This window comes from Coregonus lavaretus (assembly GCF_964263955.1).
Source record: "Coregonus lavaretus genome assembly, chromosome: 7".
Classification (NCBI taxonomy): Eukaryota; Metazoa; Chordata; class Actinopteri; order Salmoniformes; family Salmonidae; genus Coregonus; species Coregonus lavaretus.
This window is the reverse complement of record NC_139994.1, coordinates 12,372,864-12,399,483: the sequence shown is the minus strand read 5'-3', so window position 1 is coordinate 12,399,483 and position 26,620 is coordinate 12,372,864. Positions and strand designations below refer to the sequence as shown.

The window sequence follows — 26,620 nt, the reverse complement described above, 5'->3', positions numbered from 1 at the left end:
GTAACTAACTAACTAACCTGTTATATCAGTGTGTACTAACTAACCTGTTATATCAGTGTGTACTAACTAACCTGTTATATCAGTGTGTAACTAACTAACCTGTTATATCAGTGTGTAACTAACTAACCTGATATATCAGTGAGTAACTAACTAACCTGTTAAATCAGTATGTAACTATCCTGTTATATCAGTGTGTACTAACTAACCTGTTATATCAGTGTGTAACTAACTAATCTATTATGAGTAGGTTATAACTAACCTGTTATCAGTGTGTAACTGACTAGCCTGTTATCAGCGTGTAACTAACTATCATGTTATATCAGTGTGTAACTAACTAACTAACCTGTTAGATCAGTGTGTAACTAACTCACCTGATATATCAGTGAGTAACTAACTAACCTGTTAAATCAGTATGTAACTATCCTGTTATATCAGTGTTTAACTAACTAACCTGTTATATCAGTGTTTAACTAACTAACCTGTTATATCAGTGTTTAACTAACTAACCTGTTATATCAGTGTTTAACTAACTAACCTGTTATCAGTGTGTAACTGACTAACCTGTTATCAGTGTGTAACTGACTAACTTGTTATCAGTGTACTAACTAACCTGTTATATCAGTGTGTAACTAACTAACTAACCTGTTATATCAGTGTGTAACTAACTTACCTGTTATACCAATGTGTAACTAACTAACCTGTTATACCAGTGTGTAACTAACTAACCTGTTATACCAGTGTATAACTAACTAACCTGTTATACCAGTGTGTAACTAACTAACCTGTTATATCAGTGTGTAACTAACTAACATGTTATATCAGTTTGTAACTAACTAACCTGTTATATCAGTGTGTAACTAACTAACCTGTTATATCAGTGTGTACTAACTAACCTGTTATATCAGTGTGTACTAACTAACCTGTTAAATCAGTGTGTAACTAACTAACCTGTTATATCAGTGTGTAACTAACTAACCTGATATATCAGTGTTTAACTAACTAACCTGTTATATCAGTGTTTAACTAACTAACCTGTTATATCAGTGTTTAACTAACTAACCTGTTATCAGTGTGTAACTGACTAACCTGTTATCAGTGTGTAACTGACTAACCTGTTATCAGTGTGTAACTGACTAACTTGTTATCAGTGTACTAACTAACCTGTTATATCAGTGTGTAACTAACTAACTAACCTGTTATATCAGTGTGTAACTAACTTACCTGTTATACCAATGTGTAACTAACTAACCTGTTATACCAGTGTGTAACTAACTAACCTGTTATACCAGTGTATAACTAACTAACCTGTTATACCAGTGTGTAACTAACTAACCTGTTATATCAGTGTGTAACTAACTAACATGTTATATCAGTTTGTAACTAACTAACCTGTTATATCAGTGTGTAACTAACTAACCTGTTATATCAGTGTGTACTAACTAACCTGTTATATCAGTGTGTACTAACTAACCTGTTAAATCAGTGTGTAACTAACTAACCTGTTATATCAGTGTGTAACTAACTAACCTGATATATCAGTGTGTAACTAATTAACCGGATATATCAGTGTGTACTAACTAATCTGTTATATCAGTGCGTACTAACTAACCTGATATATCAGTGTGTACTAACTAACTAACCTGTTAAATCAGTATGTAACTATCCTGTTATATCAGTGTGTACTAACTAACTTGTTATATCAGTGTGTAACTAACTAACCTGATATACCAGTGAGTAACTGACTAACATGTTATCAGTGAGTAACTGACTAATCTATTATGAGTGGGTTCTAACTAACCTGTTATCAGTGTGTAACTGACTAGCCTGTTATCAGCGTGTAACTAACTAACCTGTTATCAGTGTACTAACTAACCTGTTATATCAGTGTGTAACTAACTAACTAACCTGTTATATCAGTGTGTAACTAACTAACTAACCTGTTATATCAGTGTGTAACTAACTAACCTGTTATATCAGTGTGTAACTAACTAACTAACCTGTTATATCAGTGTGTAACTAACTAACCTGTTATACCAGTGTGTAACTAACTAACCTGTTATATCAGTGTATAACTAACTAACATGTTATACCAGTGTGTAACTAACTAACCTGTTATATCAGTGTGTAACTAACTAACATGTTATATCAGTGTGTAACTAACTAACTAACCTGTTAGATCAGTGTGTAACTAACTAACTAACCTGTTAGATCAGTGTGTAACTAACTAACCTGATATATCAGTGAGTAACTAACTAACCTGTTAGATCAGTGTGTAACTAACTAACCTGATATATCAGTGAGTAACTAACTAACCTGTTATCAGTGTGTAACTAACTAACCTGATATATCAGTGAGTAACTAACTAACCTGTTATCAGTGTGTACTAACTAACCTGTTATAACAGTGTGTACTAACTAACCTGTTATATCAGTGTGTAACTAACTAACCTGTTATACCAGTGTGTAACTAACTAACCTGTTATATCAGTGTATAACTAACTAACCTGTTATACCAGTGTTTAACTAACTAACCTGTTATATCAGTGTGTAACTAACTAACCTGTTATATCAGTGTGTAACTAACTAACTAACCTGTTAGATCAGTGTGTAACTAACTAACTAACCTGTTAGATCAGTGTGTAACTAACTAACCTGATATATCAGTGAGTAACTAACTAACCTGTTATCAGTGTGTACTAACTAACCTGTTATATCAGTGTGTACTAACTAACATGTTATATCAGTGTGTAACTAACTAACATGTTATATCAGTGTGTAACTAACTAACCTGTTATATCAGTGTGTAACTAACTAACCTGATATATCAGTGTGTAACTAACCAGATATATCAGTGTGTACTAACTAATCTGTTATATCAGTGCGTACTAACTAACCTGATATATCAGTGTGTACTAACTAACTAACCTGTTTTATCAGTGCGTACTAACTAACCTGATATATCAGTGTGTACTAACTAACCTGTTATATCAGTGTGTAACTAACTAACCTGTTATATCAGTGTGTAACTAACTAACCTGATATATCAGTGAGTAACTAACTAACTTGTTATATCAGTGTGTACTAACTAACCTGTTATATCAGTGTGTAACTAACTAACCTGTTATACCAGTGTGTAACTAACTAACCTGTTATATCAGTGTGTACTAACTAACCTGTTATATCAGTGTGTACTAACTAACCTGTTATATCACCGTGTGTAACTAACTAATCTATTATGAGTGGGTTCTAACTAACCTGTTATCAGTGTGTAACTGACTAGCCTGTTATCAGCGTGTAACTAACTAACCTGTTATCAGTGTACTAACTAACCTGTTATATCAGTGTGTAACTAACTAACTAACCTGTTATATCAGTGTGTAACTAACCTGTTATATCAGTGTGTAACTAACTAACCTGTTATATCAGTGTGTAACTAACTAACTAACCTGTTATATCAGTGTGTAACTAACTAACCTGTTATACCAGTGTGTAACTAACTAACCTGTTATACCAGTGTGTAACTAACTAACCTGTTATATCAGTGTGTAACTAACTAACATGTTATATCAGTTTGTAACTAACTAACCTGTTATATCAGTGTGTAACTAACTAACCTGTTATATCAGTGTGTAACTAACTAACTAACTAACTAACCTGATATATCATTGTGTAACTAATTAACTGGATATATCAGTGTGTACTAACTAACCTGTTATATCAGTGCGTACTAACTAACCTGTTATATCAGTGTGCAACTAACCTGTTATATCAGTGTGTAACTAACTAACCTGTTATATCAGTGTGTACTAACTAACCTGTTATATCAGTGCGTACTAACTAACCTGTTATATCAGTGTGCAACTAACCTGTTATATCAGTGTGTAACTAACTAACCTGTTATATCAGTGTTTAACTAACTAACCTGTTATCAGTGTGTAACTGACTAGCCTGTTATCAGCGTGTAACTAACTAACCTGTTATCAGTGTTTAACTAACTAACCTGTTATATCAGTGTGTAACTAACTAACCTGTTATATCAGTGTGTAACTAACTAACTAACCTGTTAGATCAGTGTGTAACTAACTAACTAACCTGTTAGATCAGTGTGTAACTAACTAACCTGATATATCAGTGAGTAACTAACTAACCTGTTATCAGTGTGTACTAACTAACCTGTTATATCAGTGTGTACTAACTAACCTGTTATATCAGTGTGTAACTAACTAACATGTTATATCAGTGTGTAACTAACTAACCTGTTATATCAGTGTGTAACTAACTAACCTGTTATATCAGTGTGTACTAACTAACCTGTTATATCAGTGCGTACTAACTAACCTGTTATATCAGTGTGCAACTAACCTGTTATATCAGTGTGTAACTAACTAACCTGTTATATCAGTGTTTAACTAACTAACCTGTTATCAGTGTGTAACTGACTAGCCTGTTATCAGCGTGTAACTAACTAACCTGTTATCAGTGTTTAACTAACTAACCTGTTATATCAGTGTGTAACTAACTAACCTGTTATATCAGTGTGTAACTAACTAACTAACCTGTTAGATCAGTGTGTAACTAACTAACTAACCTGTTAGATCAGTGTGTAACTAACTAACCTGATATATCAGTGAGTAACTAACTAACCTGTTATCAGTGTGTACTAACTAACCTGTTATATCAGTGTGTACTAACTAACCTGTTATATCAGTGTGTAACTAACTAACATGTTATATCAGTGTGTAACTAACTAACCTGTTATATCAGTGTGTAACTAACTAACTAACTAACTAACCTGATATATCAGTGTGTAACTAATTAACCAGATATATCAGTGTGTACTAACTAATCTGTTATATCAGTGCGTACTAACTAACCTGTTTTATCAGTGCGTACTAACTAACCTGATATATCAGTGTGTACTAACTAACCTGTTATATCAGTGTGTAACTAACTAACCTGTTATATCAGTGTGTAACTAACTAACCTGATATATCAGTGAGTAACTAACTAACCTGTTATATCAGTGTGTACTAACTAACCTGTTATATCAGTGTGTAACTAACTAACCTGTTATACCAGTGTGTAACTAACTAACCTGTTATATCAGTGTGTACTAACTAACCTGTTATATCAGTGTGTACTAACTAACCTGTTATATCAGTGTGTAACTAACTAACCTGTTATATCAGTGTGTAACTAACTAATCTATTATGAGTGGGTTCTAACTAACCTGTTATCAGTGTGTAACTAACTAACCTGTTAGTGTGTAACTAACTAACCTGTTATATCAGTGTGTAACGAACTAACCTGTTATATCAGTGTGTAACTAACTAACCTGTTATATCAGTGTCTACTAACTATCCTGTTATATCAGTGTGTAACTAACTAACCTGTTATATCAGTGTGTACTAACTAACCTGTTATATCAGTGTGTAACTAACTAACTAACCTGTTAGATCAGTGTGTAACTAACTCACCTGATATATCAGTGAGTAACTAACTAACCTGTTAAATCAGTATGTAACTATCCTGTTATATCAGTGTGTACTAACTAACCTGTTATATCAGTGTGTAACTAACTAACCTGATATATCAGTGAGTAACTAACTAACCTGTTATAACAGTGAGTAACTGACTAACATGTTATCAGTGAGTAACTGACTAACATGTTATCAGTGTGTACTAACTAACCTGTTAAATATCAGTGTGTACTAACTAACCTGTTATATCAGTGTTTAACTAACTAACCTGTTATCAGTGTGTAACTGACTAACATGTTATCAGTGTGTAACTGACTAACATGTTATCAGTGTGTAACTGACTAACCTGTTATCAGTGTGTAACTAACTAACCTGTTATCAGTGTACTAACTAACCTGTTATATCAGTGTGTAACTAACTAACCTGATATCAGTGAGTAACTAACTAACCTGTTATCAGTGTGTAACTGACTAACCTGTTATCAGTGTGTAACTGACTAACCTGTTATCAGTGTGTAACTAACTAACCTGTTATCAGTGTACTAACTAACCTGTTATATCAGTGTGTAATTAACTAACCTGTTATATCAGTGTGCAACTAACCTGTTATATCAGTGTGTAACTAACTAACCTGTTATATCAGTGTGCAACTAAGTAACTAACCTGTTATATCAGTGTGTAACTAAGTAACTAACCTGTTATCAGTGTGTTCTAACTAGTATAGATCATTACTTCTTTCATCTCATGGTATTGTCCCAGGAGGGCGTAGGGGCAGTAGGAGATGCTCATGGAGATAATGCCCATGCTGCTGATCATCACCATGGAGACGTAGACATTGGGGAAGATTGCCATGACGGCCGTACCGATGGAGAAGCCCAGCGTACCCAGGACGTAGATAACCTTGATGCTCAGGTCAAAGTTGTCCAGGTACTTCTGCAGTAAGGCTGAAACAATACAATATCATTGTTTATAAGCGATTGTAAGTGTAGTTTATATAAACAAGGGGAGGCCAAATCAAATGTATTTTATAAAGCCCTTTTTACATCAGCAGTTGTCACAAAGTGCTTTACAGATACTCAGCCTAAACCCCCAAAGAGCAAGCAATGCAGATGCAGAAGCACAGTGGCCGAAGCCTGAACCTACGAAGACACCTAGATTTCATATGGCCTCGTATAAAGAGTTGGTTTAGTTACAAGAGAGGTGACCCCTGTAAGTCTTATCCACACCGTGGGTCAACTAGACGACATTCACCATGATTTAGTGACCAGCAATTAGTACAGATTTCCTCTTGTGACTTACCCTGGGTGTTTAGGTGCTGGTTGCTGTACAGCTCTTTGTGAATAGTCCAATCATAAAAAGCACTACAATTTCTTTGGACTGATTGAGTGACTATCACTTGCACAAATCATCTCAGCTTACTGGCTTGTCATGGTCTAACCCTCCAGCATGGGAACAGAGCGACAGATAGCACATTGGCTGCAGACTGCGTACATTGTTTAGAAAGGACTTTATGGCTGCCTCAGAGCACACGGACCCTGGGCCCTGGGCGCTCAGCCTGGTCTGATAGACTAGACACAACATAGTAAATGTAAATCCAGGACACTCAACTTAGTATGATAGGTTACGTTTGGTATGGTTACATAAGACAGATGGTTACTTAAGGAAAAAACCAAAGTAGGGTGGGTGGGCGTATAACTCGAACGTCTAGCAACCCAAAGGTTGCGAGTTCGAATCTATTCACGGACAACATTAGCATTTTAGCTAATTAGCTACTTTTGAACTACTTACTACTTTTTAGCTACTTTGCAACTACTTAGCGTGTTAGCTAAACCTTCCCCTAACCCTTTTAGCTAACCCTTCCCCTAACCCTAACCTTAACCCAACAACCTAACTCCTAAACTTAACCCTAACCTTAACCCTAAACCCTAGCTAACGTTAGCCACCTAGCTCGAATTTGTAACATATTGTACGTTTAGCTAATTCGTAACATATTGTACGTTTTGCAATTTCGTTATGCTTACCATACGAAATGTAACATATCACACTAAATTGATTTATTAGTTAGTTCAACCGTCCATTCTTCCATTCATCCATCCATCCTTCCATTCATCCATCCAATCATTTATTTATTCTACTCAATGACTGGTCACTCACCTGAGCAGGAGGCAGCGGTCAAGGCATAGATGACCAGCCCCCAGCAGCCCATCTGAACTCCTTTGTGGTAGTTCTGCAGTTCCGTGGAGTTAGCAGGAGCCTGGAGAGAGGAGGGAAAACAACAGCTCAGTTTAGTTAGGGATAGAGAATGGGAGGCCAGTATCCCAGAGGTTAGAGAGGCGGGCCAGCAACCAGAGGGTAACCGGTCGGCAACAAAAATCTGGTGGCGAGTGATCTGGCAATCGGAGATTGAGTTTGTGTGATTAATAGTTTTTTTATTTGCAGAAGACATGAAAAAAAGACTTTGCCTTTATAAATACAATAGGCTATTTAATAACGTGGCATATTGGTCCTTGGCGTCCCAGTAGCCTTACCGTGGGGTCGCCGTGGTAGATGACCTGGCCCATGAAGTCAGTGTAGAAGACGGCCTCAGCGATGATGGAGAACCAGGTGAGGAGATGACAGACACAGAGCCTCATCAGCTCTGGAGGCATCTTCAGCATGGAAAGCCAGAGCAGCCTGACCGTGGTCTCCGTCTCCCCCTCCTCGCTCTCCGTGTCCCCGCTGGAGTTGGTGTTGCCTGACTGGTGGCGCGCTCTGGGGTTCTGCTGTTTCCTCTTCTGTCTCCGCTGCACCTCGTAGATGTCGTTCAAGCTGCGCGACGGCTTGATGAGCAGCGCGGCGTTGGCCCGCCGGTAGCGGTAGCGGTGGGAGCCCACGCGGCCGTAATAGGAGAAGGTGCAGGATGGCTGGCGGTAGAAGATGTGTCGGCGGCGCCGCATGGAGGCGTTGGTGCTGGCCGAGTTCTTCATGACCATGCAGCCGTGCCCGTTGGCGCCCTGGCCCAAGCTGTTGGCGTGCGCCCGGCCGTTGGGCGTCTTCTGCTCGTTGAGCTGGTTGTTGAGAAGCGCCACCTCCCCGTCGCGGTCCTGCTCCTGCAGGAACTGGGACAGCCGGCAGATCTTTTTTGAGGTTTTGAGGAGGTCCTGGCTGCCTGTGCTGCTGCTGCGGCGTGGTGGAGAGCCGTGGTAGGACGACAGGCGGTCGGCGAAGATGGAGGGCTCGATGTGAAGCAGGGACAGAGCATCGTGGTCCAGGTGATCCAGTGTGGCGTCGGCCATTTGCAGAACCGAGTCCGACTTGGACCTCACCATCTCCACATCCAGGAAGTCCATGTCGCTCAATGAGCGCCCGTCCTCGTCCCCCTCGCCGTCCCCGTAGAACTCGTAACGGTCGTAACGATCGCAAGGGTCGTAGATGTCGTCCTCTCCTATGAGCTCCATGTGGGGGGTGTTGTGGCCATGGAACTTCCCCAGGGAGCAGTTGGCCTTGTGGGCCGTGGAGGAGCCAGCGTCGGCCTCCTCGTCCAGCCGGTCCTGCTGGGGGCTGTACCGCTGCTCTTCGATGCTGAACAGATGCAGCACCACAGAGATAGTGAACAAGATGGCGGCGAAGAAGAAGAGAATCTGCTCCTGGGACTTGAAGATAGAGCCCAGGAATGTGTGGGTCCAGTCCAGACCGCCTAGCGCGTAGCCCACCGCTCCCCCACAACCTGGCCCATGCACACACACACAAAATACACAATTAGCATCTCTAATAACATAACATAGCAAGCCAGCATGGATCTCCGTTTCAGCTGAATTTCCTGTATGAAAATATTACATTACTTAAAAAACTTTCACAGACATTACAGACAAAGGTATTGGCATGGAAACATCCTGAAATACAAGGTGAGTGCTACTAAGACGTGTATCGTACCAGAGGAGAAGGCGTGGATGTTGAGGGCCATGTCTTGTTCTTCGGTGTCTGCCACGTCTAGTAGGTAAGCCCTTATGGGACCCTCGGTTGCGTCTGCACTGAAGTCCAGCACCACTACACCGAGCACCGTCAGAACGATCCCTATGGGCTGGTTATTTGGCACGTCGCCGACAGCAAGACCTGGAACACAAACAGAGTCAGAGTTGGTATCCTAGCTGGTACAACACCTTCAGAAAACCATAGGCATAATTCACAGACAGAAAGTTCGCAACAGAGACCATATCATTCCAATCCAGTATACATATTGATAAGCTATATCCATCCTAGTTACTTTGCTGCTCTGCAACTATGAGAACACAGCAGGATCGAGATATTGCACGTGAATCAATACCCGATTAGTGGGTTACAATTATGGCACGTAACTGCCTTCTAACACACACACACACACACACAACCATATACCCTAGGTCATTCATAGCCATTTGCCAAGGTGCTGCGTGACTACTATCTGTGCCCTTGTGTCTGGTCCAACCTGTGACCTTGTCTTACCCAGAGGTCTGGTCTGAGCTGTGACCTTGTCTTACCCAGAGGTCTGGTCTGAGCTGTGACCTTGTCTTACCCAGTGGTCTAGTGTCTGAAGTTCAGTCACCCCAACAAACATTGGTTCATGGCACATGCTGACGTATATATGGTATATTCCACCTCAGAGGACAGGAAGAACTTGATTGGATGATCACCCTCAGGGCTACAGGGAATATCTAGATTGTCACTGTGTGATGAAAACCAAACTCAATTTTAGCCAATTTTCATATTTTTTACATGTATTGAAAGCAGTAACCCCTTCAACGTACTCTGAACATTTCTTAACAAGGACCAAGAAAATGTATTCAAAATAGCTTCTTAAGTTTCCAAATTGTATGTTCGTTAATGGTAAAAAAAAAAAAATTCTCCATTTCCTGAAAAGTTCCTGTTTTTTTTTTTAGATAAGAGGTTTTCATCTGACAGCGACGATATGATACCTCATCAGTGTATACTATTTAAAAGAGACTCCTGTCCTAGTTCACTCCAACGCAGAGTTATCAGTACAAGCATCACACGTAAATATCATTTATCAAAATATCCTCTAAAAATAAACACTAGCCAGTAAAACACAACATCATCCCTGTACGGTAAGTGTCATTAGTGACATTGCAAGTCTGGCCTACTGTGAATTATTTCACTGGGAATCTAAACTCTTAGTTGTAAACTTCCATTTACTACTTCCATCATAACATTGAGCCCAGAGGAACTCCCCATTCCCAGGACACAACAACAAACAAGTCATTATTCAAATGTTCTCATAAAGGGACAAAGCTCTTTAGAATTTATTTTGCTAATTAACAACAACCACAGAGGAAGAGAAGTGTAAATTTGTATTACTGAAGTCTGTACTGTCTGAGCCTGTGTGTAGTCAGTCAGTGTGTACGTAGTAAGCAAAGCCTTTCTTCCTGACAATGGAGTGGCCGACGAGCAGTGTGCTAGCGCTGGAGACAGGAAGCAGCTCCAGATAGGCAATGAAAGGTAAGTAAGGGGGCACAACAGGAAACGTTTCCCTGTGAACTGGTTCCTAGTCCTTTCCCATGTCACAGAGACTGACAGGGTTCACACACACCGTTCGGCCCAGCAGGTCAGCGTACACTGGAGTCTGTAGCCTTGCTGCTTCTCTTTTTCAGCAAGTTACTGTGACCCACAGCACTGGGACCTGAGCTGGGGGTGACAACGCACAAATAGCCGCTCTGGGAGGGCTACGGTGAGGGCACTGCTCGGACATACACACACATTCACAGAAACGTGCACACACACACACACACACTTCAAAATAACACAGTCCAACTAAATCCAATCCAATCCAAAGACCTTTCAAGCTTTTCAGGTGTTCAGTGACCTCAGGCCATGCAGTCACATCTCCAAAAAGCAGAGAAAGTAAAGCAAAGTGCCCTATCCCTTCCACTACTACCAGACTCTTCAGTCCTAATTGGTTGACTGTCCTGAAGCCAGCAGCACATCAATTATATGGGATATCTATTGATCTTCCCCTCTGCTGTGCCTTTCAAGCACAGAACAAAATGGATCCCTTCTCTCTCTCCCTCTTCTGCCTGCACAGATAGCAGCATTTAGGGTCACTTCCACTGGTAATGATAATGAGTAGCCAGTAGGCTAATGTAGGATGTGAAACTCCTGATGGAAGTGGAACTTGATGTGTGTGTTGCATTAGAACAGAGTTGAAGTTATAGAACCAGGCTCTTTTTTGGGGGGGTATTTTACCCCCTTTTTCTCCCCAATTTGTGGTATCCAATTGGTAGTTACAGTCTTGTTCCATCGCTGCAACTCCCGTACGGACACGGGAGAGGCGAAGGTCGAGAGTCGTGCGTCCTCCGAAACAACCCAACCGAGCCGCACTGCTTCTTGACACAGTGCCCGCTTAACCCGGAAGCCAGCCGCACCAATGTGTTGGAGGAAACACTGTACACCTGGCGACCGAGTCAGCGTGCACTGCGCCCGGCATGTTACAGGAGTCGCTAGTGCGTGATGGGACAAGAACATCCCTGCCGGCCAAACCCTCCCCTACACTGGACGACGCTGGGCCAATTGTGCGCTGCCCCATGGGTCTCCCGGTCGCGGCAGAGCATGGACTCGAACCAGGATCTCTAGTGGCACAGCTAGCACTGCGATGCAGTGCCTTAGACCACTGCGCCACTCAGGAGGCCCTTGCTCTCCTTTCTAAACTCAGGAGAACCACATTAGTGAGACACAGCCAGAGATACTTTTCAATTCAATATGCTTCATATCACAACTCACACTCAAGAAAAATACTTATTAGGTGAGGCTAAAAGACTGACTTACTAACTGACTGGCTGACTGACTGGCTGACTGACCGGCTGCTATCATGGATAACAAGAGGATGTCATTAGCCTATTCTATGAACTCAATCACTTTCCTGTCACACACACACTGGCAATAAGGGGTTAAACCGTCAGATAGGACTTGACGGTTAATTAGAGATGGCTTTAGAAGGTATTGTATCTCAGATACAATACACACACGTACACATGGATTTTGTATTGTAGATATGTGGTAGTGGTGGAGTAGGGGCCTGAGGGCACACAGTGTGTTGTGAAATCTGTGAATGTATTGTAATGTTTTTAAAATTGTATAACTGCCTTAATTTTGCTGGACCCCAGGAAGAGTAGCTGCTGCCTTGGCAGCAGCTTATGGGGACCCATAATAAATACAAATACAAAGTATGTGTGGGTGGGTGTGTGCCTGTCCTGTCTTTCAACTCCCGGAGGTTGTCAGACTACAAGTCTATAGGGTTAGTGTGAATTCCTGTCCCAAATAGAGGATGTGCCTGTCTAGCATAGTGTCAGGTGGTGTCTGCGCTCTCTGCTCCAGCAGGGGATGGCAGGTGTCTGCCAGTGTTCCTGTAACGTGAGGCCTTTCATCTCAAATAAATAACCATTTCAACACCATTACTGCCAGTGGGTAAAAATGGTGAATGCAGCTGTGGATGGTTGCATCTAATAACCTAACTTCTCTAAACTGGCAAGCTGCCCAACTGAACAGATTTGATCAATAATTTATTTTAACGATCAATTGGTTCAACTTTTAACCTTAACCTATAGTGACAATGTAACAATGTAGTAACAATGTTGGTTATTGAATTCCTGGTGGAGTACACAGCAGCTCTTTCTACAGGCCTCGCCTCTCCTTTCTCCTGCCCCACTACCCTCCACATCTCACCCCCCTGCCTAACCCCCAGTCTCACCGATGAGTGACCCGTTGAGGAAGAGTGCCACTCCAAACAACACGCCCACACACAGGGCCAGGATGAAAGGTCGTCGCCGGCCCCATTTCAGGGTGCAGCGGTCGCTGGCTGAGCCAATCAGAGGTGTGAAGATCAGACCCAGGATGGGGCTCAGGAACCACGTCAGGCTGTAATACTGTTCTGGAAGACCTGGAGATAGACAGGAAGGAAACAAGGGGTATAGGGTTATCATCATCATCATCATCATCCAAACAGGCAGAACGTTTGGAACTGTGTGGAGCATAGATGCATATAGGATCACTGTTCTGGAGGACTTGAACACAGGATAAAAAATAGAACATGTACTTTAGGGGCTAGTTTCCCAGACTAAAAAGCACAACCAATGGAGATTCTCTACTGGACTGCACGTACACTATATACACAAAAGTATGTGGACACCCTTTCAAATGAGTGGATTCGGCTATTTCAGCCACACCTGTTGCTGACAGGTGTATAAAATCGAGCACACAGCCATGCAATCTCCATAGACAAACATTGGCAGTAGAATGGCCTTACTGAAGAGCTCAGTGACTTTCAACGTGGCACCGTCATAGGATGCCACCTTTCCAACAAGTCAGTTCGTCAAATTTCTGCCCTGCTAGAGCTGCCCCGGTCAACTGTAAGTGCTGTTATTGTGAAGTGGAAACGTTTAGGAGCAACAACGGCTCAGCCGCGAAGTGGTAGGCCACACAAGCTCACAGAACGGGACCGCGAGTGCTGAAGCGCGTAGCACGTAAAAATTGTCTGTCCTCGGTTGCAACACTCCCTACCGAATTCCAAACTGCCTCTGGAAGCAACGTCAGCACAAGAACTGTTAGTCGGGAGCTTCATGAAATGGGTTTCCATGGCCGAGCAGCCGCACACAAGCCTAAGATCACCATGCACAATGCCAAGCGTCGGCTGGAGTGGTGTAAAGCTTGCCGCCATTGGACTCTGGAGCAGTGGAAATGCGTTCTCTGGCGTGATGAATCACGCTTCACCATCTGGCAGTCCGAACGGATGAATCTGGGTTTGGCGGATGCCAGGAGAACGCTACCTGCCCCAATGCATAGTGCAAACTGTTCGGTGGAGGAGGAATAATGGTCTGGGGCTGTTTTTCATGGTTCAGGCTAGGCCCCTTAGTTCCAGTGAAGGGAAATCTTAACGCTACAGCATACTAGACGATTATGTGCTTCCAACTCTGTGGCAACAGTTTGGGGAAGGCCCTTTCCTGTTTCAGCATGACAATACCCCCGTGCACAAAGCGAGGTCCATACAAAAATGGTTTGTCAAGATCGTTGTGGAAGAACTTGACTGGCCTGCACAGGGCCCTGACCCAAAACCCATCTAACACCTTTGGAATGAATTGGAACGCTGACTGCAAGACAGGCCTAATCTCCCAACATCAGTGCCCGACTTCACTAATGGTCGTGGCTGAATGGAAGCAAGTCCCTGCAGCAATGTTCCAACATCTAGTGGAAAGCCTTCCCATAAGAGTGGAGGCGGTTATAGCAGCAAAGGGGGACCAACTCCATATTAATGCCTATGATTTTGGAATGAGATGTCCGACGAGAAGGTGTCCACATACTATTGGTCATGTAGTGTATTTTTTTGTCCAGGACTTGGCTTAGTCTGTGTTGGGGAAACAGGCCCTTGATGAACTGTTTATGACAGTGTGAACATGTAGCATATTGACCTAGACTAGGGGATCTAGGCTATGGTCTAGCCAGAAGAGAGAAGGAGAAACCCAAACAGGTGTAATATTTGGCACTGTGTGGACACACATGAGCGGGGACAACATCAGGCTGGTATAGCCTTATCTCCGATCCAAAAAAGACTCAAACTAGGAAGGATTGGAGCAAGCTTGGCCTTTATACCCAGAGAAGGATTTGTATTCCTTTTTCTGAATTCCAAAAGGCTCTAATAAGAAGCCAACAGTAAATAAAGCTATTTGGTACACAGTCCAGTGCAGCCCAGTTGTACTTGTAGTAATCCTGATCCTCTCGGTGTGGCTGGCTGTGCTGGCAGACTTCCCTCCGGCCGGCTCTGACCGGCCCAGCCACTATACACCTTTCATTGTTAGTGGGGGGAACAGTGTGTGTTTGTTTCCTGCTGCTCTGAGAGAGGTGGCCTATATAGGAGAGAGGGCAGGCCTCTAACATGTACCCACGTCTGGCTCTGGGAAGCAGCCAACATACAGTACAGTACTATACAGTATACTGATAGAATCAGCTGAGCAGGGCTGTGAGAAACACGGAGGAATGAGATCAGCAGTTTTAAGTGTGTGTGTGAAATAAGTTTTGTGTGTGTGTGTGCGTGTGTGTGTTCGATCACAGCAGTGTGTATACTCCAGGCTTATGAACACAGTCATTAGCCCTATATTGATCTCAGGTCATGAGAATAAGTCCTCACGAACATAGATACTGGTGAGAGGCTGTCTCTAGGTGAAATTAGGTAGAGGTCATATGATAATAAGGATCACCAGGGCTGTGAAGCTCTCATCCCTCGATAACACATGCATGTAACATGCACATACACACAGGCATGCACACACAGCAAAGGCCTTATGATAATATAACAATTGTATTAGACAATAACGTAATAATAAATTAATACAACCACAGGCAAATGATCAAGTAAGGAAATAGGCTTTTTAATAGGCCTACTGTTCATTATCCTCAAGATACCTTGAAGGGATACTTCAGGATTTAGGAAATTCATCCCTTTATTTACTTCCCCAGAGTCAGATGAACTCATGGATACCATTTTTATGTCTCTGCATCCAGTATTAAGGAAGTTAGAGGTTGTTCCGCAAGCCAAAGCTAACTAGCGTTAGCGAAATAACTGGAAGCCTATAGTATCTACTAGCATGCTAGCAGTTACCATAGACTTCTAGTCATTGTGCTAACGCTAGTTAAAAGCTTCCTTAAAACTGCACGCAGAGACATAAAAATGGTATCCATGAGTTCATCCAACTCTGGGGAAGTAGATAAAGGGCTTCATTGACAAAATCCTGATGTATCCCTTTAAGATACCCAAGATTACCCTCTCTTCTCACGACTAACCCATGGACTACAGATGAAACGCTGGTGCAATGGCATTTTGTACATGGTCCCTGACAAATAAACAAATAAAATAAAAATACAGGGGGTTACAGGTTATAGCTACAAATGATTCCACACTTGGAAGTGCCTCAAGTCCTGTCATCTCAGTCCACACACACAAACACATATCACGTAACCCCTAAACAGCACGTAGCTGGCGATTAAGGTTATGTAAAAGGAGGAAGAGATTGGGGGCGTCTTAAGGGAGGTGAAGTCAGACTGATGGACACAGCCCAAGGACCTGTGAGCCACATTCAAACTTAACACGCAGTCAATAATACTGAATCTGAACGGACTAAAACCTCAGCAAAGCCACTTATACACATTAGACCTGTACCCATTTAGACACTTTGCCATATGTTTAGACAACTTTCAGTCACCTTTCACCTTCAGTCTTGTAGGCATCTTTTTGCACAATTCACACACACACACACAGTTAGGCTATGCATGCCATACTCATACTCAATTTGCTTCACATACTCATTTCATTAGTCACACCATTGTAACTATCCAATAAAACAACAGGTAAATCAATCAAGAAGACAGAAAAAAGCCTCGCCTCAGGCCATATTTCCTTAGGAAGCCAATGAACTGAATCAAGGGTGTGATGTTTTTTTTTTTATTGTGTTTATTACTAAGAGGGACCATCCAGAGGTGTGTAGTGCACTGACTGCTGAGGGTGTAAGACATGAGATCAACACCCTCTATTTATAGAAGCTGATTAGGCTCAGGGAGGGACCAGGGTGGAGGTTATTGAGAGGAAGGACAGTGACAGGAGGCCTGGCCAGAGAATCAGTCCACAGGCTGGACGACAATGTTGCTCTTTAAATCCTCCCATCGGTCTGGTCATAACAGGATTGAGGCGCGGGACAGGACAGTGACGGCACGAACGCATGCACATACATGCACGCACGCACGCACACACACACTCTCTCTCTCATCTTCTCTGGGCTATTAAAGGCTAACTGTCATCTCACTGACTGACATCGGCCAAAGTATCCCTGTTACGTAGTGTGATTGCTGAATGACAAGACATCTTTGGTGAAGAGGCCAAATCATTAGTCACTGGCCAGGCACAGAATGGAGTCCTGGTGTACACAAATGGTAGTATGCTAGTAATATGCACATAATAACATATGTTGATGGACACGTCGTGATTTTCTTTCATCCATCATCTTATCTAACAAATTGATATTTGGAAACATTTTGTCACACTGATTCATACCAGCTGTCCATTCTTAGTTTAGGCTCCATTAAAGTACACAAAGTTAGGCCATGCCCCCTCATCGTGTTAGACGAGGCCACACCCCCTCATCGTGTTAGACGAGGCCACACCAACTCATCATGCCCTCTCCACAGAAAGGTTGTTTTGCACGTCTGTATTATTGTGTAATGACCATGTTTTTGGCCCTGGAATGCTATAATAGCAGATTAATTATTTAGACAATATGCTTGTTAAAAGTTCAGATAATTCTAATGACAGGTGGATTGACCAGAGAGAGACAGTGAGACTAGGGTGTTTTCACACTTGGTCCCTTTCAGCCAATTTTTGTGAACTCAGTGTGTCGCAAATTTTTTTGTGCAATGTGAACACTCCAAAGGAACTCGGACCCCTCAAAAGAGCCCCCGAAGCGAACCGAACTGAACTGAGACCATCTCGAGAGGTGGTCTGAGTTAGGTTTGCTTGAATTCCGAGATCCGGTTCCCTTTTTTAGGGCAATGTGAACACAAAGCTCCCCAGGTTCGCTTGTCATTATTCCCGCACCACACTCTACTGCAACACCGTTTCTCCTGACATAACCCCTCACATTGGTGCCACAAGAGAGAAGATGATGTGCAGGTTTGCGGAAAAAAACCTAATTTTGGATATTGATTAGTGATTGTCAAGGACGCACAGAAATTCTCAAATATGTGTGTCGTTTTTAGTTCAGATCATTTGTTTGCAACATGTGATCTATAGGCTAATATGGCTCCATAAACTGTTTATTGGAATATAGGGTTTGAATAGTGTGAGAAGACACCAACATATTTGGTGAGAATCACAACATAGGGTACAAAATCTATTCTAGCTCCTAAAGGGGCAGTAGCCTACATTGGGTGTACAATTTTCAATTAGAGCATTATTTAATCTTCAGTTATTCTTCTGCTATTTATTCTGTTACCAATAATATTTACATGTTAATAGTATCTTCTGATTACAATTATTATGTCTAATATCTTAACTAAATGCAATCTATTAGCTTCCAAAATGTCAGTAGGTATATCTAGCTGTCCAACAACAAGTTCTGATGAAATGGCTTGTCCCAGAGTGCATTGAGTGAATGTTAGAAAAAGATCTTGGTTCCTTTCTAAACATAGCAATGTAAATGGGTGAAGTGAACTGGCAAAATAGTTGAGTCCTCATTCAAAGGCAAGGGCAGTGTGAATAAAAAAGGAACTGAGGTATTTAGCTTTTTTTTTTTACCCCAGAGTTCACTTTAAAGAGGACTGAGATCGGCCCTCCTGAAAGAACGCAGTAAGATAGAGCGAAAGAAAAAGAGAGATTGATAGAGAAAAGAGAGATTCCAGATTCGCACCTTGGCTCTGAATGTGCAGTATGAATGTGAACCAGACCTGCAACAACGTCAGTTCTGCAAAGTGCTCATGTTCTCTCACAACAAGGTTGCGAGGCTAAGATGTAGGCACCCCTGTCCCAAAACCGCAGGGACAGGCTCGTAAAGGCTTTAACCTCAGCAGGGTGCAGGCCTGCCCTGCGCCACAGGCCCACAGAGGGAGAACCAGCTAGCCAAGTCTGCGCAAGGCTCAAGGCTAGGCAGTACTTTTCCATTCATCTGCCCTGCTTTGCTATGTGGGTTAGGGAGGCAGGCTGCAGGGTGCACTTACAAACCGACAGTCACTCTATGGAGTGAACTGAGTGAAACGTTTCAAGTGTAAAAAAACAACTCATTGACATTGTCAATTCATTGGTAATTTTCCATGAAACAAAGTGAGCATTTGTAATACAGTGCCTTTCAAAAGTATTCAGACCCCTTGGATTTCTTCACATTGTGTTACAAAGTTGGATTAAAATGAATTTAATTGTCATTTGTCGTCAACAATCTACACAAAATACTCCAATGTTAAAGTGGAAGAAAAATTCATTAAAAAAAAAGATTAATACAAATTCAATAACTAAAATATAGTTGTTGCATAAGTATTCAGCTCCCAGAGTGAATACATGTTCGAAATAACTTAGGCAGCAATTACAGCTGAGTCTTCTTGGGTACGTCTCTAAAAGCTTAGTTTGCAAACCTGGATTGTGCAATATTTGCCCATTAGTCTTTTCAAAAATCTTCAAGCTCTGTCAAAATGTTGGGGATCATGGCTAAACAGCAATTTTCAAGTCTTTCCATAGATTTTCAAGCAGATTTAAGTCAAAAGTGTAACTTGGCCACTCAGGAACATTTACTGTCTTCTTGGTAAGAAACTCCACTGTAGATTTGGCCTTGTGTTGTAGGTTATTGTCCTGCTGAAAGGTAAATTCCTCTCCCAGTGTCTGTTGTAAAGCAGACTGAAGCAGGTTCTCCTCTAGGATTTTGCCTGTGCTTAACTCATCCAGTTTCATTTTATCCTGAAAAACTATCCAATATTTGCAGATGTCAAGCATACCCATACCATGATGCAGCCACCACCATGCTTGAAAATAAGGAGGCAGATACTCAGTGATGTGTGTTGGATTTGCCCCAAACATAAGGCTTTGCATTTAGGCCAAAAGGTGTATTCCTTTCGCTTATTTTTTTTGCAGTATTACTTTAATGCCTTGTTGCATACAAGATGCATGTATTCTGTATATTTGTATTATTTTCACTCTGTCATTTAGGTCATTATTATAGAATCGATACAATTACAATGTTTTGATCCATCCTCAGTTTTCTCCCATCACAGCCATTGAACTCTGTAGCTGTTTTAAAATCACCAATGGCCTCATAGTAACATCCCTGACCAGTTTCATCCCTATCCTGCAGCTCAGTTCAGAAGGACGACTATCTTTGATGTGTATGGGTGGTTTATTACATCATCCACAGCATAATTATTAACTTGACCATTCTTAAAGAGATATTCAACGTTTGATTTGTTAGTGTTACCAATCACTGCCCTTCTTTATGAGGCTTTCGAAAAGCTCATTGGTCTTTGTAGTTGAATCTGTGCTGGAAATTCAATACTTGACTGAGGGACCTTACAGATGTATGTATGGGGGACAAAGGAAGGGTTAGTCCTTCAAAAATCATGTCAAACCCCATTATTTCACACAGAGTGAGTCCATGTAACTTGTGATTTGTTAAGCCAAATTTGACTCCTGAATTAATTAGGTTTGCCTAAACAAAGGGGCTGAATACTTATGCAACGACTATATTTTAGTTATTACATTTCTATTCATCTTTAGAGAATGTCATTTTTCTTCCACTTTGACATTAGAGTATTTTGTGTAGATTGTTGACAAAAAATGTAATCCATTTTAATCCCACTTCGTAACACAATAAAATGTGACGAAATCCAAGGCCTCTGAGTACTTAAGCAAAGGCACTGTTTAAAGCGTTGCTTTGCCAGTGAGAACGAGTGATTCACATTCCATTCTAAAAACTCTGGAACCAGATTAATCAATAAAATAGTACTCTTATACCAGCTTTGAACATAAATGGTATAACCTTGTTCAGAAAAACATCTCTCAGGTATGGACACATAACTGCTCAGTCCAACCAGTGTGGGAGGTGTGTGTGGGAGGTGTGAGAAGAGAAGAACACAGTGGTTCCATGGTCTTATCAGCCCTAGAGTGTAGACTAGACAGGATCTCACAGTGACTGAAGCCCTGGTCACATTCTGGTTCACATGAACCTGATGCTTGCTGATGGCCATGACCCAGGTGGCTTGGGAACCCAGAGCTCCACTGTGACTCAAACATCACTAATTCCTGTTGCCTGTAGACGGTCTTCCTGTAGACATGTCCACATGACCACTCAATGAGACAACTTCTTCCTCCAGGTTTTTGTTGAGGTTACTCATGGGGCCCCAAAAAAGGGTTTTGGTTCATTTATCACTGGTTGTTTTGTTCGCGACCTGCCGTCTGTCGGACACACAAACACATAAAATGTCGCAAACAGATTTAAATCTGTCGTTAAGCAGTTTGTTTCTTTGGGAAAACGGCTGGGGTAAACATCCAAACAGGACGTCAGATTATAGTAAATAAAGACCCATTTTTTTTCCCACCGGTTCAGAAATGGCAAACAATAGGCCTACTGAGAGCAGAGTGACTCGCGCCACTTCAGGAAATATTTACCATGGCCTAGCGAGACAGAGGAGAGAGGTTTACACCAGGTCAGAAAGAGCACTCACAAAACTAGTGAGTTGCAAAACTAAAACAGAGAGGGTGGAGGGATCGAGACAGAGAGAGAGAGAGCAAGAAAGAAAGAGAGAGAGAGAGCAAGAAAGAAAGAGGGAGAGAGAGAGCAAGAGGGAGAGAGATAAATATGGAGAGAGAGAGAAAGAGAGACTGAAGACAACCCATAGTGGGTAATAACGATGTGACAAGGGGGCAACTCACTATCTGCTCCATCAACGAGGTCCATTTATACACACCATTACCATTTGACACACAATGGCTTCCCATGTGTGAAAAGTGTAAGAGTACAGATGTCTCATTAGTCTACTCTGTATACATACAGTGGGGAGAACAAGTATTTGATACACTGCCGATTTTGCAGGTTTTCCTACTTACAAAGCATGTAGAGGTCTGTAATTTTTATCATAGGTACACTTCAACTGTGAGAGACGGAATCTAAAAAAAAATCCAGAAAATCACATTGTATGATTTTTAAGTAATTAATTTGCATTTTATTGCATGACATAAGTATTTGATCACCTACCAACCAGTAAGAATTCCGGCTCTCACAGACCTGTTAGTTTTTCTTTAAGAAGCCCTCCTGTTCTCCACTCATTACCTGTATTAACTGCACCTGTTTGAACTCATTACCTGTATAAAAGACACCTGTCCACACACTCAATCAAACAGACTCCAACCTCTCCACAATGGCCAAGACCAGAGAGCTGTGTAAGGATATCAGGGATAAAATTGTAGACCTGCACAAGGCTGGGATGGGCTACAGGACAATAGGCAAGCAGCTTGGTGAGAAGGCAACAACTGTTGGCGCAATTTTTAGAAAATTGAAGAAGTTCAAGATGACGGTCAATCACCCTCGGTCTGGGTCTCCATGCAAGATCTCACCTCGTGGGGCATCAATGATCATGAGGAAGGTGAGGGATCAGCCCAGAACTACACGGCAGGACCTGGTCAATGACCTGAAGAGAGCTGGGACCACAGTCTCAAAGAAAACCATTAGTAACACACTACGCCGTCATGGATTAAAATCCTGCAGCGCACGCAAGGTCCCCCTGCTCAAGCCAGCGCATGCCCAGGCCCGTTTGAAGTTTGCCAATGACCATCTGGATGATCCAGAGGAGGAATGGGAGAACGTCATGTGGTCTGATGAGACAAAAATAGAGCTTTTTGGTCTAAACTCCACTCGCCGTGTTTGGAGGAAGAAGAAGGATGAGTACAACCCCAAGAACACCATCCCAACCGTGAAGCATGGAGGTGGAAACATCATTCTTTGGGGATGCTTTTCTGCAAAGGGGACAGGACGACTGCACCGTATTGAGGGAGGATGGATGGGGCCATGTATCGCGAGATCTTGGCCAACAACCTCCTTCCCTCAGTAAGAGCATTGAAGATGGGTCGTGGCTGGGTCTTCCAGCATGACAACGACCCGAAACACACAGCCAGGGCAACTAAGGAGTGGCTCCGTAAGAAGCATCTCAAGGTCCTGGAGTGGCCTAGCCAGTCTCCAGACCTGAACCCAATAGAAAATCTTTGGAGGGAGCTGGAAGTCCGTATTGCCCAGCAACAGCCCCGAAACCTGAAGGATCTGGAGAAGGTCTGTATGGAGGAGTGGGCCAAAATCCCTGCTGCAGTGTGTGCAAACCTGGTCAAGACCTACAGGAAACGTATGATCTCTGTAATTGCAAAGAAAGGTTTCTGTACCAAATATTAAAGTTCTACTTTTCTGATGTATCAAATACTTATGTCATGCAATAAAATGCTAATTAATTACTTAAAAATCATACAATGTGATTTTCTGGATTTTTGTTTTAGATTCCGTCTCTCACAGTTGAAGTGTACCTATGATAAAAATTACAGACCTCTACATGCTTTGTAAGTAGGAAAACCTGCAAAATCGGCAGTGTATCAAATACTTGTTCTCCCCACTGTATATGGTCCTTGCTAGGGCTGTCCCCGACAAAAAAAATAATCTTAGTCGACCGAGAGTCGTCTGTTCTTTCGACCAACCGATTGGTAGACATTTTAAAACGTGTATTTTTCCATATATAGACACACCCTATGTTTAATAAAATCAACCATATGTAGGCTACTGAGCTTGTCTGATGCTTTAAGACACACAAATTACTAAATAGGGAGCCAGAGATCAATATAGCCTAATCAGAAGACAAAAACCTGTTCCCGACCCCCCTCCTGCTGCCCGCTGCTGCTGGTCTTCACAGATTCTGCCATTATGCTCCTAAAGTTGCCGGTAATAGGCTACACCAGCGGTCGGCAACCTTTTCCATTTGGAGTGCCAAGTTATCGTACCATTTCTACTGATCTGCGTGCCAGTTATGATTTTCATATGCACATTTTCGTGGAACAGTTTCATTTCATTTATATAAAGTCTTCATATCTCAAAATCAATGTAATGTGGTTAATCAAAATTCTATCAAAATGACAATGATACAAATCTAAAAGTAACTTCTATTGCCATTGCCAATATGTAAACATAGCCTACATAAACCAACAAATAAAAACATTGCAGCCTGCATGTAGAAAATAGCCTGATAAAAATTAATATCCTATCATTCACATTGGCTACGCATGGCTTGTCTACAAGAAACTTGTAACATTGTATCAACTATTAAACTTGACCCAGCCCAATCATGCTAGCAAACTTGCAACATTGTATAAAATATTCTGGGCCCTCAGAGTTTCCCACACCAGTGAGCTCCGGACAGACAGACACAGCTGTAGACTATTTGCGCAAGGGATAAGAAGTAAATCAGGTAGGTCTATTTTATGACATTTCCACCGGATCAGAGAATGACATTTTATTCCCTTTTCATGCTGAGTGGTTATCGAAAGGGAGAGCGCTGGAAAGATTTTTCAAATAGGCTACGTTGAGGAACTATTGTCATTCTCAATGGATGTAAAAACAGACTTTGTTTACTTGCTGTTTGAGGCGAAGAAAAAATGACTTTGAGAAGCTACACAGTGATGGTGAGTTAAGACAATCAGCAATTCTATCAGATCCCCAAATGGGCACATTTATAAGCCTACATTTGTGCGCAGGCCAGGTAGACTAGGCCTACTTCTATGCATAATCAGGTGCGTGTCCTTACTCAAGATTGTCTTTTGTTTGGAGCGCTCCTGTCAATGAATAAATTGACAACGCGTAAACAGAATGAAATAAACCAAAACTTCTCTCACAAGTGTAGCCTATGTTGTGCGCTCTGCAAATAACGTGTCCACTCCTACAATGACAACGATAAGACTGTTATAATAATATATTGAATGCATTAACAGAAATTACCGTAATCAAACAAACATTGTAGATTAGAAATGATGGGAATTAACAGTAAATGTACTAGTGGTGATACTGGTATGCCTTCCCCACGGCCTCCGCAATGGATTAGTCCACTGAGACAGGCGTGAATCAGACAGCTGTCTCGTGTGCCATAAATCTTTATATATCTCCCACTCCTCGACTAAAAAAATCTTGGTCGACCAACAGCCTATCGACCAAACAATCGACCAGTCTCCTAAAATGGGGTCAGCCCTTGCTATCCGTGATCCTTGAGACGTCCATAGCCCCCACCCCCCCACCCATTGAAGTTGACACTTAAAATGATGGACGTCCCAAGGATTCAGAATAGCACAAACCATACATAGCGGATCCTGGATAGCACTGACTAGTTCAGGCCTTACTGTGTGTTTAGTCAGTCTAGGTTAGGGTTGCAACATTCCTGAAATCCCGGTTGGACGATTTCCTGCTTAATCCCTCCTGATTCCGTCAATCATGTTATGGGTATGCTCGTCGTCGGCAAGGACTAGGTCGTTTTTTAAAAAATAAACAAAAACGGAATAGAGCTAAGCACAGGCAAAATCCTAGAGGAAAACCTGGTTGTCTGCTTTCCAACAGACACTGGGAGACAAATTCACCTTTCAGCCAGACAATAACCTAAAACACAAGGCCAAATATACACTGGAGTTGCTTACCAAGATCACATTAAATGTTCCTGAGTGGCCTAGTTACAGATTTGACTTAAATCAGCTTGAACATCTTTGGCAAGACTTGAAAATGTCTGTCTAGCAATGATCAACAACCAACTTGACAGAGCCTGAAGAATTTGTAAAAGAATAATGTGCAAATATTGTACAATCCAGGTGTGCAAAGCTCTTAGAGAAAGACTAATAACTGTAAATCGCTGTCAAGGGTGATTCTAACATGTATTGACTCAGGGGATTGAATACTTACGTAATCAATATTTTCTTTCTTCTTCAGATTTTTAAAAAATAGAAATGTTGCATTTATTTCTTACACTTTGACATTTTATTATTTTGTGTAGATCGTTGACCGAAAATTACAATTCAATAAATTGTAATCTCACCTTGTAACACAATAAAATGTGGAAAAAGTCAAGGGGTGTGAATAATTTCTGAAGGCATTGCAGTTCCACAATGGAGTAATTAGACACAAATGCTATCATTGCATCTTGTGGAACTCCTTGGATAAGCAATTTGTCTGGTCAGTTTACCCTCCTCAACCCAGTGACCTAGGCTACAGTCAATAATAATGACTTTTACATTGACTTGGCTGAGACCCAGAGGTGATTTAACTATGGCTCATGTCTGGAAGTGGATGGGACATGTAGAAGGACAAAGGTTTTTATAACTTCTTCGAAGATGTTCTGTTCTGCGGAATGGAGCGCTTAAGTGTCTAGAGGCTGGCACGTCTCGTGTGTCATAACACCTTATATAGAAATGCCATGGGCTGCGTTAGCTGCTCAGGTATGTACTGAAAGGCACATTGAATGCACCCGGCAACCAAAACAAGTGTCAACGCGTAAGCATGCACACACGCACGTTATGCACACACAAAAAAAATAAACACACACACACACAATGACTCACGCAGGCCAATCAAACTACCTATACACAACT

General features: G+C 41.8%; 1 protein-coding gene across 1 annotated transcript in view; it reads right to left on the bottom strand.

Moving 5' to 3' along the window:
* Positions 1 to 26,620, bottom strand: part of LOC311132313 (solute carrier family 45 member 4-like) — a gene marked incomplete at both ends in the record, with an annotated part of 50,572 nt that overhangs the window by 10,651 nt on the left and 13,301 nt on the right. The window contains 5 exons of the mRNA XM_084165562.1: positions 6,211 to 6,422; positions 7,633 to 7,732; positions 8,007 to 9,184; positions 9,391 to 9,570; positions 13,196 to 13,384. Of these exons, the coding sequence (XP_084021688.1) occupies positions 6,211 to 6,422; positions 7,633 to 7,732; positions 8,007 to 9,184; positions 9,391 to 9,570; positions 13,196 to 13,384 (1,859 nt within the window). The remainder of the gene's footprint in view (positions 1 to 6,210; positions 6,423 to 7,632; positions 7,733 to 8,006; positions 9,185 to 9,390; positions 9,571 to 13,195; positions 13,385 to 26,620) is intronic.